Source organism: Mustela putorius, unplaced genomic scaffold, assembly GCF_011764305.1.
Source record: "Mustela putorius furo isolate JIRA1106 unplaced genomic scaffold, ASM1176430v1.1 tig00003834_pilon_pilon_pilon, whole genome shotgun sequence".
NCBI classification, from domain to species: Eukaryota; Metazoa; Chordata; class Mammalia; order Carnivora; family Mustelidae; genus Mustela; species Mustela putorius.
The window spans coordinates 121,867,157-121,882,954 of NW_025421987.1; the positions used below are offsets into that span (position 1 = coordinate 121,867,157).

At 34.0% G+C, this 15,798-nt stretch overlaps 1 protein-coding gene across 7 annotated transcripts in view; it reads right to left on the reverse strand.

Annotated features, from left to right (window-relative positions):
• Positions 1-15,798, reverse strand: part of SLC4A7 (solute carrier family 4 member 7) — a 105,385-nt gene that overhangs the window by 20,980 nt on the left and 68,607 nt on the right. For all 7 annotated transcript variants that reach the window (XM_045088993.1, XM_045088991.1, XM_045088992.1 and 4 more), the window contains 7 exons: positions 14,004-14,110; positions 11,605-11,779; positions 8,010-8,143; positions 6,586-6,831; positions 3,869-3,974; positions 1,554-1,715; positions 1,048-1,161 (listed from right to left, as the gene is read on the reverse strand). In XM_045088993.1, coding sequence (XP_044944928.1) covers positions 1,048-1,161; positions 1,554-1,715; positions 3,869-3,974; positions 6,586-6,831; positions 8,010-8,143; positions 11,605-11,779; positions 14,004-14,110 — 1,044 coding nt within the window. The remainder of the gene's footprint in view (positions 1-1,047; positions 1,162-1,553; positions 1,716-3,868; positions 3,975-6,585; positions 6,832-8,009; positions 8,144-11,604; positions 11,780-14,003; positions 14,111-15,798) is intronic.

The window sequence follows — 15,798 nt, forward strand, 5'->3', positions numbered from 1 at the left end:
ACTTTCATATAGTCATCTTTTAATGGCCAAAAATCTTTAGAGGCTCAGTATCTGTGCTTTCAAACAAAGGTATCCAAATTTTATTATATACTTCCAGCAATAAAACAATACAATTTTTTAAAATATAACTGAGTATGCCCAATGGCTCTATACACATTTATGTTAGGTTACGAATGGTTTTCCATATAGTAAAATTCATATAGTAAGTATTACAAAGCTAAATTTTTCTTATTTTTAAATAAAAATCTAAGTAGACATTCATTTTTCAGCCATGCACTCTACTTTGGAGACTACCGGTTTTAAAAATAATTTCTCCCCAGTGAGAAATAAAACATACTAAAATTATATTCATTTTATTCCTTATTTCTAATCCCCTTTAGACCTTCAGTTTTTAAAATAAAGATATATATAAAGATAAACATAAAGATAATCAGTGACACAAATACTCAACTATAAGAAATTCCAGAAACTACTCAAAAGCTATTAACTCCTACTTAAAAGGGAAAACAATTTTTGAATCTATGTTATGCATATGCTACATTATGCACAACATAGCTACAGGCTACTGATGAATGCAAAGGGTTCATGGATGGTCACATAGGTATCATTCTTCTTGTGGAAGAATAGACTTAATTCTCTCCTGACTCTGCTAGAAAATGAGACGTGGAGTCTTCCATTTATTGTCAGATAACACTACCCTACTAATAACTAGGATCTCCTTGTTACAATTCTAAATTCAAGTTTGAGTCACTTCCTTATGAAGGAATAAAAAATGTTTCTTTTGCCTGGAAAATACATCATGAACTCCAGCTACAACAGCAGGGTTAAATTTTTTAAATGATTCCCAAATACCATTGGTATTTTCATTCACTCTCCCTGATAGGACTAACTTCGATACCTTCTTGCTTACTTCCTAAATAGGTTCACTTGTCTCTTCACATCTTGTCACCTTTTATGTATGTGAGAAATATATATTTCTATGAAGTGTCTAATTTTAAAATAGTTTGGTATCCCAAGTAACAAATAACCAAATATTTTAATTCTTACCTCGAATTTTTCAGGAACATGAAGTTTAGGAGATGGAACTCCTACAAGGTAGTCAATTGCAACCATTATTACTATTGTGAGAAATACAGCAAAGTCACTGATTGTCGATCGCACCTATATTAAAGGGATTATGTTAAAATAAACGCAGAGAAACTATGTCTTTTCTAAATAATTCTCACCTTTCAAATTAAAATATGCCACTAGAAAGTGTGAATAAGGTTTTTAATTAGTGACATGCCCATGAAATACATTTATATCTAATATCTTTTCAAAGAGACAAAACACATTTCACAACATACTACTACCATCCCATTCCTCATGGTACCATTATCTTCCTACTGTTATTCAGAAATGTGATATACATTTTTTACTATAAGTAAGTTCTTTACCACTATTTGATATCAAGTATTAACCCCAAACAATGTATTACTGTTCTGAAAAAAAACAAGGTAACAAAAACTAAAAACATGAATACTATCAGGACTCCAAAACCACACCCCAATTACCTTAGTAGGAAAATACCGCTTGGTCTTAAATTGCTTGAGGAATGAAGACAGAAAAAATGTTGTGAAAAATAAGATGACACACCAAAAGAGCACATCTGGAATATAAGGGCCATGAAGACTACAAGCAGATCCTACAAATACACCATGAAAGGTTCTACATTCCTGGGGAAAAAGGAGGGAAAAAAATAGAAAAAGGAGAAAATGAAGAAGATTCTCAGGTATCTAATAAATTATCAGTGAACTCCACTGACTCAAAGATCCTAGTGACTGAAGACATGCCATTATTTTATATTTCACTTAGAAAGAAAAAATACTGCCAAGTCAACTTTAACGCATCATCAACCATAAAATATACTCTGAGTTCAGAGATGTTACAGTTTGAAAAACATGTGTATCTTAAGTCACTGGACTGAAATACAGTGTTTTGCCAAGTTATACCCCACGGTCCTTTCAATTCCGTATTCCCTTTAGTGAATATCTCGGAGTGAATATTAATTTCCACATATTTTGTATGCATTCTTGCTGATCCGCAATTTTACTATCTTTTCTTTATTTCCAAACAAGTTGCTTAAAACAAAAGGAACCAACAGAAAATTGCTACTGCATCTACTTTCAATGCTGAATAAGAAATGGCTATAGTTGTGCTAAATTCAAATGAGGAATAAAAACCGGGTGGCTTTTCTGACTTAACTGAAAACCATGGGTTTGAAGCAGAGCAATCATTCGAATAGTAATTCTATTTTTTAAAAAATCTTCATCAATTATATGGCATAATATAATGTAATTTTCTATTGACCTAATTTTCCTTTTGGGGAAAAAGTACTGAAAGGCAACCAGAGATTAACAATGATACATATCACTAATGTTACTTATATTCTAAGGAGACTCATTTTAACAAACACAACTCAGGTTTACCAAGAGAGAAATAGTCCATTATTCTTGATTTCTAATTGCTGAGATTAGTACAGCTACAGATTTTCATCGTGGATCACAAAAATAAAAGCTATAAGTATAAAAAACCAACAAAAACAAAAACAAAAACTGTGGGCCTTTTGAATATCAAGAAAACAAACGCAGAAGACCATTATCTATAGTATCAGGACCTCCTATTCACCATTGTATGAGGTCTTTTTTAACAGATCACTTTCATTTGAGCACCTCTATTAACTCTTTGGTAGCAAAACTGACTTTTTTAATAAAACAGTGAACCATTAATCTAGGTTGATTACTGATCTATAAATGTGTTTTAAATCAGTACTGTCCTACAGAACTTTCTGTGCTGACGGAAATGTTCTATATCTCCACTGTCCAATGTAGCAGCCATACGAACAGACTGAGGTCTTGAAACATGGCTAGTGAAACTGAGAACTGAACTTCTAATTAATTGTATTTAATTTAAATTTAAATTAATTAATTGGTTTAAATTTGAATTAGACACATTTGGCCAATGGCTACTATAGTGGACCATACAGACTTAAATTATTAGTGAGAGAAAATTGCAGACGGCACCCTTCCAATTACATATCAATACCCTCCCAATAATATAGCTATATCTTTAGTGAAAAAACAATGACCTATAATCACTTATATGATATAAAAAGCACCAGAGAAGCTCAAGAGCTCTTGATTTTAATTGATATTGCCAGAATCACTTTATACCTTAATACCAAAGCCCAGTCTGGGAAGTGCCCTGAACAGATAGATACTCTAAGGCCAGAACAACATTATAAGAACATGTGGTAGTACTCCGTACACAGTAGGTGCTCATGTTTTTGTCCTGTTTCCCTTTTTAGGTGCTTCAGTTACACTAGTTTCTACAGACTAGACTACAGAGTAGACCACTATGCCAGTTAAACCAAGTTCAGTTTGATATCGAGGACATTAGGAAAGGATTCATGATCTTCTAAATAAGCTGTTCATGGAGGAGATAAACTGATACACAGAGAACAGAACAATGGATATGGACTGTTCTGTCAACCCCAGTATATTCAACCATAGTCCTAGTAAACACTTTCTTTGAATTTATCAATCTACAATCTACATGGAATTAGATACCGGAAGTATATTCACTTTTTAATTAATTATATCTTGGAAGTCACATTTAGTTCATTTTTATCCCCCTTACCAGGTTCATTCTTTCCAGCCTACACTTTTCACTGCATGATACATATACATGTGGTAACTCTGCTCAGCACAACACTATACTCTAAAAACACACCATACCTACTGATCAAGAGGAAAATGTAGGTCTACTCATAAAAAGCTAAAGAACTAGGTTAATGTTTGCAAAATCCTTTATGTTATAATGTACTCACAGAAACAGTGAGATTCCCCCAGAAAATATCATCTGCTGTTAAATTCTTTTCCTTCCATATTTTTAGAGTTTCATTGCTAGGGTTAGGAGGTTCAACACATACACATCTGAGAAATGAGAACAGGATAAAATTTTAAGGGTCCTGCATTTCATGTTTACATTTTATTAAATCAATCACACAATGTGGTAGCTTTTTTTTTTTAATTTATTTATTTGACAGATAGAGATCACAAGCAGGCAGAGAGGCAGGCAGAGAAAGAGAGAGAGGTTTTAACCCACTGAGCTACCCAGGCGCCCCAATGTGGTAGCTTTTTGTTGCTGTTGTTCGATCTTATTTATTTGAGAGAGAGCACACGTGCGTGTATTATGGGGAGGGGCAATCGGAGAGGGAGGAGCAGACTCCCCACTGAGCAGGGAACCCAGTCATGGGGTTAGATCCAAGACTCAGGACCTGAGCTGAAGGACACTTAAAACACTGAGCCATCCAGGCGGCCCTGTGGTAGCTTTTAATTAATCTTTTTTCCCATGCCGCAATGCACGGAGATTAAAAAGTGAAAACACATCAGAAACAATGGAAGGGAACAAGATTTGGCCAATGTAAATAAAAACGTAATTAATATACAAATATCAATACAATGATATTTTAGAGTACCTTAATGAAACCTGTTACATATATCCCTTGGGGAGGGATACTATTTTCTTTAAAAATATGACAAGATACCACCATGTTTAGCAAGGTCACTCTCCACTAAATATTACCTACTTAACCCTCAGGGGAGCTATTCTGCCTCTCGACACACACATACACAAAACACACAGATTCCCAATAAAGCGATACTCCTATTAATGCTTTGTACTCTGACAAGCCCTGCCTACTCATGCTCATCCTTCACTGATCTTAACATTCATTCTTACAGAAATAAAGTAACATGACTTTTCACCAGGACAGGACTAGGAAGGTCATAAGGAGATCAAAGAGTTCAGTTTATATCCAGAACTATCTCATCTAAAGACAAGCTAGAAGCACACACAAAGAAATCTCTAAATGTGAAATTTTAAAAAGAAAAAGAAAAAAACAATAAAAAATAAAAAGAAGCAGCACGCAGGAATATTCCCAGTTAGATTATGAGCTGTTCTGAACACAAGCAAGAGGCTGGACTTTGGATTCATTCCAAGCTCTATCATTTACTAGCTGACTCGAGGCAGGTTTTAACCTCCATGAGGCTCTGTTTCTTCATATACAAAAGGGGCTATGATACAAATAATCAAGTCACATGTGATATGAATTATGCAACACTGCTAACACAGTACCTGCAAATGCTCACAGGATGTCAGCTGACTGAATCATGTTCACATGTAATTATTCAGTTAACCAGAAGCAAATACTATTCTGATTGGCTGGAACTAGCTATAAAAGCCATGGTTCATAAAGATCAAAGGAACAGGAAAGAGGAAAAAAACAAGAATAACACTTGAAAAATTAACTAGTTTAAGAGCAAAGATGATAGCACAAAACAGAGTTGGCATCAGAATGTCTCTCCTCTCCTCAAATAGGTCAATATCTCATAGAAATTTCCATACTCCTCCCTACTCTGTCCATCCAAGTTGAGTATGCAAGAAAGGGATGGAGGGAAAGGGGAGAGCACAGGGATTTGAGACTTGGGTAGGCAGAAGGAGGGAACTGTATCCTTGTTTGTTGGTGACCACTTTCTCCATGTAAGTCAACCAAATCCAGGATCACATTTACACCAAGCATGACTGCTCAAAACAGCAAATATAGGTCTCTATCTACCTAGATACATTTAATTTTAACAACCTATTTGACTTTACTGAATATATTTCTAACTACTATAATTACTTTTCAAATCTTATTTTATTCTAGAGTCTTTAAATATTTTCAATTCATGATTTTCTTATCACAAGTACTGCACGAAATATTACACGAGAGTATACTGAAATTATACTTTAAAAATAAATACTATCAGACTTCAAATACAAATTATTAGACTTCAAAAAATGTTAATAAGATAAAATTTTATCAAACTTTAAAGTAAATATTATCAGACTTCAAATAAAAATTATCAGACTTCAAAATGTTAATGCAAATGCAATATACGAAAAATGTAAGAAACAGAGGAGTACCCAGGTGACTCAGTTGGTTAAGCGTCTGCCTTCGGCTCAGGTCATGCTCCCAGAAACCTGGGATGGAGCCCCGCCCCGGGTTCCCTGCTCAGCGAGGAACCTGTTTCTCCCTCTGCTTCCCATTTGTGCTCTCTCCATCTCTCTCTCTCTCTCCCAAAAAAATAAATAAAATCTTAATATATATAAAAAAGAAAAAAATAAAAGAAATATTACATCCTACATTCAGGATTGGCTAAAGAATACAAGATCTAATATAATTGCCTGATTCAAATAGATCGCAGTTACCAATTAAATTTAAATTGACTGATTCAATTCAAACAGAAGACCAAAAATACACATACTTGAGTAAGTTGTTTCAGGGAATAAAAATGATTGAATTTGTTCAACTGTATTTATGTTCATGGAGTGCTCTGGTAAAATCTCATCTGTAATAAACAAGTCAACCTCCATATAGCTAGTTGGGTAGTTACAGCTAGATATACAATGAGCATCACAATGCAAATAAATTCATTTTTTTTGGCTCAAACATCTCTGCAAAAATACATTTTAATACCAGGGAAAATGGAATACACTTACGAGTAGTGGGTCAGTTCATCTAAATTGTTGTGCATATTAAATGCATATATTTCTCCTAAATGAAAGAGCTTCTCCAAAGCCTCATAGATGAATATGATGCAAATTAAAGCTGCAAAAGCCTCCTCTGTGAATCGAGTAATATAACACACAAGGCTGCTCGCATCTGTTGCAACCAAAACAATGCACAAGAAAGCAGTCCACAGACCAATACTGGTTCTTAATGACAGATAGGAAAGCTGATAATCTCTGTTTAGGAAAAAAACATGGACATGATAAACATACACACATGGCAAAGTATTATTAAAATTTCTTAACAAGCAATAAAAAGAGTATGGAAACATAAGATCCCGAAAAAAAGAGCAAATTACCAGATAAAAATAACAACTAAAGAAAGCTGTCTGTACATTTCTGCTGTAACTGAAGATTACAGAATTACAATGGTTATATTTTACCTATACAAAAGATTTACAGTGAAAGTCTACCAGGTAATTAACATTCCAAAACCAAAGACCTCACTTTGAAATCAGTTCTAAGGAGTAAATGACAGATGTACATTCTATAGGACAACTAGACGTGACTCTCTAAAGACCCAGAAACTCTGTCAACATAATAACCACATCCCTGTCCCCTTCACCACCACCACCAATACCATCCCCCTTGCCACCAGTGTCACCGCAGGAAGTGACTTCATTTTTTATAAACTCAGTGTCAAGTAAGAAATTACTTTAAGACCACAGGGTCCAGAATACTTCAGGACACTGCATTCCCTCTCAGTCTATGTACTTAGTATGCCAGATTGCAATCAGAATCAGCTTGTTCAGTGAAGAAAGAATCAGAACAAGATGAGTTAGATGAATCAAATATTTAATTAAATTTAAGTTGTTTCAGGCTAAAATATTCAACTACACTTGTCTCACAAAAGGAACGGTACTGGCCATGTCAAATTCCAAGTCTACCAGCTATAGTACCATGCACTGATTCCCACTGTGAATGACCCAGCCAGTGGAGACCACAACACAACAGATAGCTATGGCTGTCTGACTGATATGGCCTGATAGATTAAAGTCAGCTTCAGCCTCCAAGATCCACCTCTTTTTAAAATTCCTTTGTATGACCAACATACCAACTAATCAACAATGAGTTTAACAGCTTAGTGGGTTTAAATTTGCTAGAACATAAGATTCTTATTGCCCAAGTGATTTGTTGACCAGGACTCAAATCCACTGATTTTATACTCAAGGTGACTGAGGTAGGAATGATAGTAGGGACCAGAGTACGGTCAACTACATGGCAGCCCCAAAATTCTGAAAATATATAATATATCAGGTCTTCTTTTTCAGCTACTAAATACATAAAGTACCTTTAACTAAAGTTAATAAACAATGTAATTATACACATATGATAAGTAAATAACAATTACATACCTGCAGAATTTAAATAAAATTTTTTCAAACACTAAAACTGGACCTGTGCTCCCCAATATTGTTAGAGGTTGCCCAGCAAACAACGAATAGGCAATCCCAGTTAATGATGCTCCAAAAAGAGACTCTATTGCACTCTGTTTAAGGAAAAAAGAAATGAATAGAAGTAATACATCATAAACCTATCTCTAACCTACCAAAATACATATAAGACATCTGGAAAATAAAAATACTAATCAAGCAGTTAAAAATATAAAGCAGACACAACTTTTAAGTCAAATTTAAGTTTTCAATATGGAAAATTACAAATACATTTTAAATACATAGGGAAAACTGCTTTTTTTCATATTAAAAGTGAACTTTTACAATCAACCTTTATTCAAAACATTATTGTGGGAGGCCAGGAGGGAGGACTAAGTGCAAGAGAGATATAAAGATTTTAACTCTATCTATAGGTATTTCATTTTTTAAGTTTGTGGGGAGTACAAAGACGTTTGTTATTTTTGATGTTTTTGTTATGTCTGAAAGAGTTCACTTAAAAAAACAGAAAACATTAAATATTCCATATGGTGTGCACAAAAACACTTTCAAGTAAATAAATCAGAAATTAACAACTGATGCCATCCTTCTCAAAATGATTTCTAAAAAGCAATTTTCTACACATTTTAAAGAAATTCATTTTATATGATGGGCTTAACTAACAGATATCAAAAATAAAATGTTTTTACCCTAAAACAGATGGAAAATCTCTTTAAAAAACTCACAGCAACTATTAAATAAAGAGGTGGTTAAAAAAGATAAAATAAGAAAATGAAAGCCTCAGGAGAGTTTTACTTAAAGCGAGCATTTCGTTTCTGTACCACTACCAACATTACCTTTTAACTTATTAGACAATAAGGGGTACAGCCTATGCCACTAGACAAAGGGGAGGGATTAGAGAGAGAAGAGCAGTTTACCATTTACAAACATCAAGGTCAACGGAAGGCACTCTCAAGAGAGGAAAAGCCCATCCTTGGTAAGGTAAGGAAAAGCAGCTTATGAGAAACGCCCCTCCCGGACCTGGCAGGCAGCAGAGCAGCAGGCAAGAGCGGGCTTCAGAACCAGACTGGAGCAGGAGACCCATTTCTACTAGACTTTAAGCCATAGCCGTTATCTCAAATGTTTTAAGCCCAACCTTTCTCTCTTTTAAATAGGAGTGACCAAAGCCAAGAGAACTTAAGGAAGCCATGTTTGTGCAAACACCTAGCAAGCCTACAGGCTGCCATACAAATGCACTCAATAAATGTCAGTAAATCTCATCATCAGTAATAACAATGTCTTCCAAAATCAAAATCACAAAAATAATAGTATGCAGTAAAAGCATTACTCAACTATTACTATAAAAATAGGATCAAACTCACATATTTTTGGCAAGATGAAGTGTCCATATTAACTGCTAAGCCATTATAAAATCCTTAGTTCAATTAGACTGTATAATTTAGGAATGAATTTAAGTAGAGCTCAAGTCAAAGAAAAAAATGTCTAAATAATGTCTACAGAGATAGAAAGCAAAAAATTCAGAATAGAACCAAGGAGATGGCAAAGAAATGCTAAGGGGGGGAGGGTGAGAGGGATAGGCACAAAATTACAGTTTTCCTTCCAAAGATCATGTTGAAAAGGCAGAACCTCCCAGATGAAGACCTTCCCTTCACCACCCCCCTCACTGCTCTCCCAACCTCTTATTGTCACATTCACTAGCTCCTTTACCCAGATCAATTCTTTTTCTAATTTTGTTGTGTTTATTCCCAAACTGAAAGGTCTCTCTCCCTAAAGAAATCACTGCCCCACCACCCCGCCTTCCCCTCGTGACATTCCCAAGTTTCCACTGTAGCCATCAGAAGCCCTACCGTTATCCTCCCCATACACCTCGCCACTGCATGGCACTGACCACTCCACATTCCTCTTTACTCTTTTTCTCAAAGCCTCTATTTTGGTTTTTGCAAAATCACATCATGGTGATTCCTCTTTTGAAGTTCTGACAGTGCCCATGTCTAATTTGCCATTTTTCTCCTCATTTTCATTCTTCCTCTAGTCCACAAATGTAACTTCCCACTTTTTCTCCTTTCCAGTCACTGTAAAATCTCTCCCTTGTTAACCTCATCTATTCCCAACCTTTGTTCTTCCTCCTTGCCACTCTACAAACTCTGGAACTGTACCTTCTATTTGAGGTTCCAATAAAGCACCTGAAAGCAAATGCATAATCTCCCACCACTCTCCTGTGCAATACTCCTGATTTCTCTGTTCCTGGTACTTCAGCTGCTACAGCTCTTCCTTGATCTCACTCACATGTGGCACAGCACACCATGACCTGTTACCTACATATACACTATCTTCTTCTCTTCGGTTAGGGTCCATTTCACAGCTGTCTACATTCCCCCAATGCTTCAAGCACTCCCACATGTACGTGGTACTAAACAGCAGGATGAGAAGGGCAGGCAGTGCTGGACAGTCAAAAAGCAAGCAGCATTTCCGTGATAGTAACAGACAGGACACATCTCCAGGGGACCAGCAGAGTTACATGTACAGTTTGAGACAGCATATAAAAGCAACTTACTAAAAATAGATTCCCTTGATACAATTACTGCAGAATAAGGTAAAAGAATCTAAATAATCAAAACCAGTATAGTTTCAAAGGAAATTTCAGTTGTCAAGTTTGTCTCAGGTTCAGCTCACGAAGTATTTTAATTGAATAATTATCATTACTTATTTAAATCGTTTATCTGTAAAAAATGAATTTCCTCCCAAGAGTAAATACAATTAAATAAAATACACTCAAGAATTACAAATAATCTCATTTACATGCCATTAAAATGTATATAAACAGAAAAATTAGTCTTTCAGCAGTTTACAAAGCACTGGATACTCTGTTATCATGCCTCCCACAGCCCCTTATACAGCATTACCAAGAACAAAAAAATCATAAAAACTTTCATTTTAGTCATATCAAAATATGGGTGCAGTTTTCAGTTATACTTTCTAATTAAAATGTTATCTACCTTCACAAAAATTTAATAACAGCAAAATAACACTAAAAATCCACCATTTGTCTACAACTTCTGAAGACTAGTTGTGGAGTCAGGGCCTACCCACCAGGGATGATGAGTTAATAATTGCATGGCTCTAACTAATCCTATGATGCCTTACAGAATATCAAGTAGCCCTGCTGGTAAATTCCCCCACCCATGACCCACCCGGCATCAGTTCAATTTGTCTCCCACAGGCAACCCTTCCCCACTCCCCACAACAAAGACAGTACAAGCCTTTTACTCAATTTATAAAACCATTCATCCAGCAAGCCAGGTTAAACTTTTTTCTTTTTTTTTCTCTTTTTTCTTTTTTTATTTTATTTATTTTTTACCTCAACTGTGCATCTTCTCCTGCTCAAATGGCTTCCCCATGTTTTCCATAGCAATTACCTTTGGGGGAAGTCTGCTTTGGGACAGGTTAATCATGCTGTGGGTAGACTCTTCAAATGAAAGTATGAATAGTGAGACAAATGCATACACACACTTGCCTCTGAAGAGCTAAGAGCCTGGCCACTACCAATCTTTGTACTCACTATTCTGCCTTCTGTAGCTTCTCCAAGCAGCCCTCCAAAAGTGATTACAGGAGACATACAGGCACAGTATAGGAAAAGAATCGAGGCCAGGCACTGTAGACTTAATGCATCCTTGAAGTCACTCAAGAAAAAAGGTGTTTTCCTTTTGATGTCAAGTATCAAACCACCAAAAAGCCTAAATAGGTGAGATGAAACTCGTCAAACTGTACACTAGAGGATTCTAGCTAGTTCAAACTAAAACTATGGGCTACATAAAACTGCTTGTGCCTAGTGTTTCGTCAACAAAAATTAATATCCTATTTAAATCATGATATAAATTATAGAAGATACACTCATTTAGTCTAATCCACGGATAGAGGAAAGGCAGATCTCATTAAGTTAAAAGACACATAAACATCTGTATTTTATGGACTATATATTAAGAAGAGTGCAGGTAAATGATTTTATATGAGTAAATGTAATTTCAGACACAAATGCACAAGAAAATATACAATAAAATAAGTAAGACCTAACACTCCATTCATGAAAATGAGCATAAGCAATTCTATCAATTATTATCTACATTATAAATCTTAAAGGCAAATATCAGAAATACCAGGAAGGCAATTATAATATATATCCTAAGTCCCCCAAATACGCTTTAATATGAATATAGTATGTTGTGCTTAGACTCAGTCAGTAGTGAATTAAATAATTCTAATGACTTTTAATATTAGTACCTCAATAACATAAGTATTTCTTGTCCAGGAGAAAAGCCTAAAAACCACTTCAGAGCATTTAATTTACTGAATATATACTCAAGTTCATGTACACATTAGTAAAACTAAGAGGTTTTAATTAGGAAATTTAAAATCTGTATTTGCACATTAAAGCCTTATCATTTTAATGTGTGGTTTTTTTTTTTTTTTTAATCAGACTCTTATATACATCTTATACAAGCTCTGTGAAGGATAGGGGCTTTTTCTTGTTCACTGCCTTTATCACCAGTGTCTAGAACACTGTCTAGGACATAGTAGGTACTCAGTAAATACTAGAGACAACTCAGTAATTCAAAAAGGTTTTGTGACTCATAAAACATACAATCACTCTGTAGAAAATACACCAAAAAATTAATCTTATGCTTTAAAATGCTTTGGATGTTTCAAGGTTTATCATTCTACCTTTATTTAAAGTTAATACTGAAATAAATACTAAGCACACATTGATAAGTATAAGTTACTCTATAAAAAATGTGACAGCAAGGGAAATCAACTTGCAATAAAAAAGGTGCTAATCTAGAAAATAAAACTGTATATTCAAATCAACAACTGTTTTATATTTTATGGGAGGCTCTTGTGTGACCATGAAATCAATGGGAGTCCTACTTGGTATTTCTCAATCACTAACCCTATCTCAGTCAGAGATCTAAAGAAATAACACTAACAGGTAGTATTAGACCACCACTTTCCACACCAGGGCAATCTTATTCTCTATGATAGAGACTATCTCATATATATTCTACAGAGACTATTTTCTATTGTAGAGATTATAATACATTAGGCAATGAATAAACTGTAAGTTTTAAGTTTCTCTAAATTTTATATTCAGTATGCCATTTATTATTTTTCTTCTATATAGTATTCTTTAAGCATGTCATCAATGCCACCTAATAATGTTTCTGTATAAAATAGTTTGATTTGCTAAACAAGTATTTAAGATTCAAAATCTCTTCTGTTCACTCCACCACCAATACATAACTATATAAATATCCACATGATTTGCTATGGTATGGAAATACTGTAACATTTCTCTACTTCTACAAAATATTTTAAGACAATGTTTGCACCCAGCAATATTTCTGTATTTATTGCAAAAATTAACGTCTTCAATAGTTTTTCTAGCTAGGTTTCTAAAGCTTATTACCATGGTTTAATTATGCTTCACTCTCTAATTTTACATTATCTCCTGATATAATGCTCATTTAAGAGTTTTAAGTCTAGGCACACACACAGAAAATCTCAGTTACAATTTCTCTCTATTCCTGTAATTCTCTATCTTCATATGGAGAATTTTAATAGCACTCCACACCTTCTTCAAGAACCTTCTGTATGGGTAATGTAAATCATCCTATATACTATGTAACTGCTTAATATTCTTACTGTATGATCCATAATATTTTCACTTTAAATTAAAACCTGATACTCAAAGTCCAAGTATATATTAGTAAATTTATTTTAAAATGAATAATTTTTCTTAACATCATACATTTACAAAATACTTTTTTAAATATGAAAAAAAAACACTGTATAAGACTAACTTCCATATATTTAAAAAGAAAAAAAGAATTTTTATGCCTTCTTCATCAAATCAACCCCTAGCCCCCCAGAAGACTCCCACACTGAATCAGTATTTGTACCCACCGTCCAGTCCTCTGTAGCTCAGGCCCAGCATGGTGGTCGGCCTCTTTAGGAGTATCACCCGAGCTGGGGGCAGATCCATTGGGAAATACAGGAATCTTTCTCTTTTCCTGCATTTCACAAAAAACACATTTTCAGAATTCTGTTTTAAAAAAGCTAAGACGGTACCCTTGAATTAGAGGGAATAGGAGATCTTATGTTGATTACATATCTAATCAATACTTCTAGAAAAAATGATTCTTAATATAAACTCCACTTTAAATAAACTGCACTTTAGAATGGCGTCTAATATTTGTCTCTATTAGTATTTATGCTTATGATTGGCTTTTCATATTTTGTATTTTAGTATCAAATATACGATGTATATTTATACAATTATATACTGATATATAATATCAAATATACTAATATATTTAATATCAAATATACTATGAAACACATTCATTCACACTATTTCAAATCAGCCATAGGAAAATAAGTATCCAATAAAGCATCTCTCCAACCAGAATATTTAAAATATTGTTCATGCTAACTAATGAAAAGTATTATTACATTAATAAAAAAGTAAATGCCATATTTATTTTACCAAACTACTTCTCTGAAGACATTAATACAAGAGTTATCTGTTAAAATACATTTTAATAAAAATAAATTTCCCATTAAACCTTATTACTAATTCAAGATTCTTATGATAAAGGATGTCCCTGCCCCCCTCACCTGAAGATAAAAAAGCTAACTTCTAATTTGTTACTTATAGGGGTGAAAGGTTGTATGTGACACAGGGAGCAAGAGGGAAGGAGACAAAAAGAAAAACAGAAGAAAGAGAGAAAGGTGGGGGAGGAGTGTTCATCCTTGGATATCCCCTGAGTCAAAAGCTCTGAGTAAATTACAAACTTAAACTACGTGGTTTATATGTTCAGTAGTAAAACTTATCTATAATTGTATGTTTACCATTTGAAAATAAATTAAAACTAACATATCCTAGCTCAAAGAGGAAAGAGAGAACAAAATTACAGAATTCCTAAAAAACAAAAATAATGAAAAATATTATGTAATACAATCTATGGGATATAGCAAAAGCATCATTCAAGAAAATTAAGCACTTATATTAAGAAAAACAAAAGGATAAAAATAAATGAATTAAATATCTAACTCAGGAAATGTGAAAACAAAATTCTTTCATGAAGTGAATGGAATGAAATAAAATAGCTAAAAGCAGAAACTGAGCCACAAAATGCTTTTTTTAAAAAGGAAAAAATGAAATAAGTTGTAAAAAGCTGCTCTATTTGAAAAAATATAAACCATTAGCTAATACTCAGCAAAAGACATGACAAGGAGGCAACTTCAAACTGAGGGAAATTTTCTAAACACACACACACACACACAGACCATACTGTATAATGTTATGCAAATAAATTAAAAAACCTTGATGAAATGAGTAATATACAAATAATACATAATTTCCCAAAACTGATACCAGAAAAACAGGAAATAGGTAATGTTTTAGGAAAACTTAAGATTGACCCCAGAAAAAAAAACAGAAAGCTTACACAAGCGAATCACCACAGAAGAAATAAGCATATTGCTGAAGCCCACCACACAAAGACTCAGAATCAGAACATTTTACAAAGGGATTCTTCCAAACTTTTAGAACCAAATCATTTCAAGCCATTTAAAGTTTTGACACCACAAGGAGAGGAAAATTTACAAATTTACCTTTATGAAACAAATGTAAAGCGTGAATGGAGACAGCACAAAATACTGCAAACTAATCTACTTACAGTGATGCAAACAACTC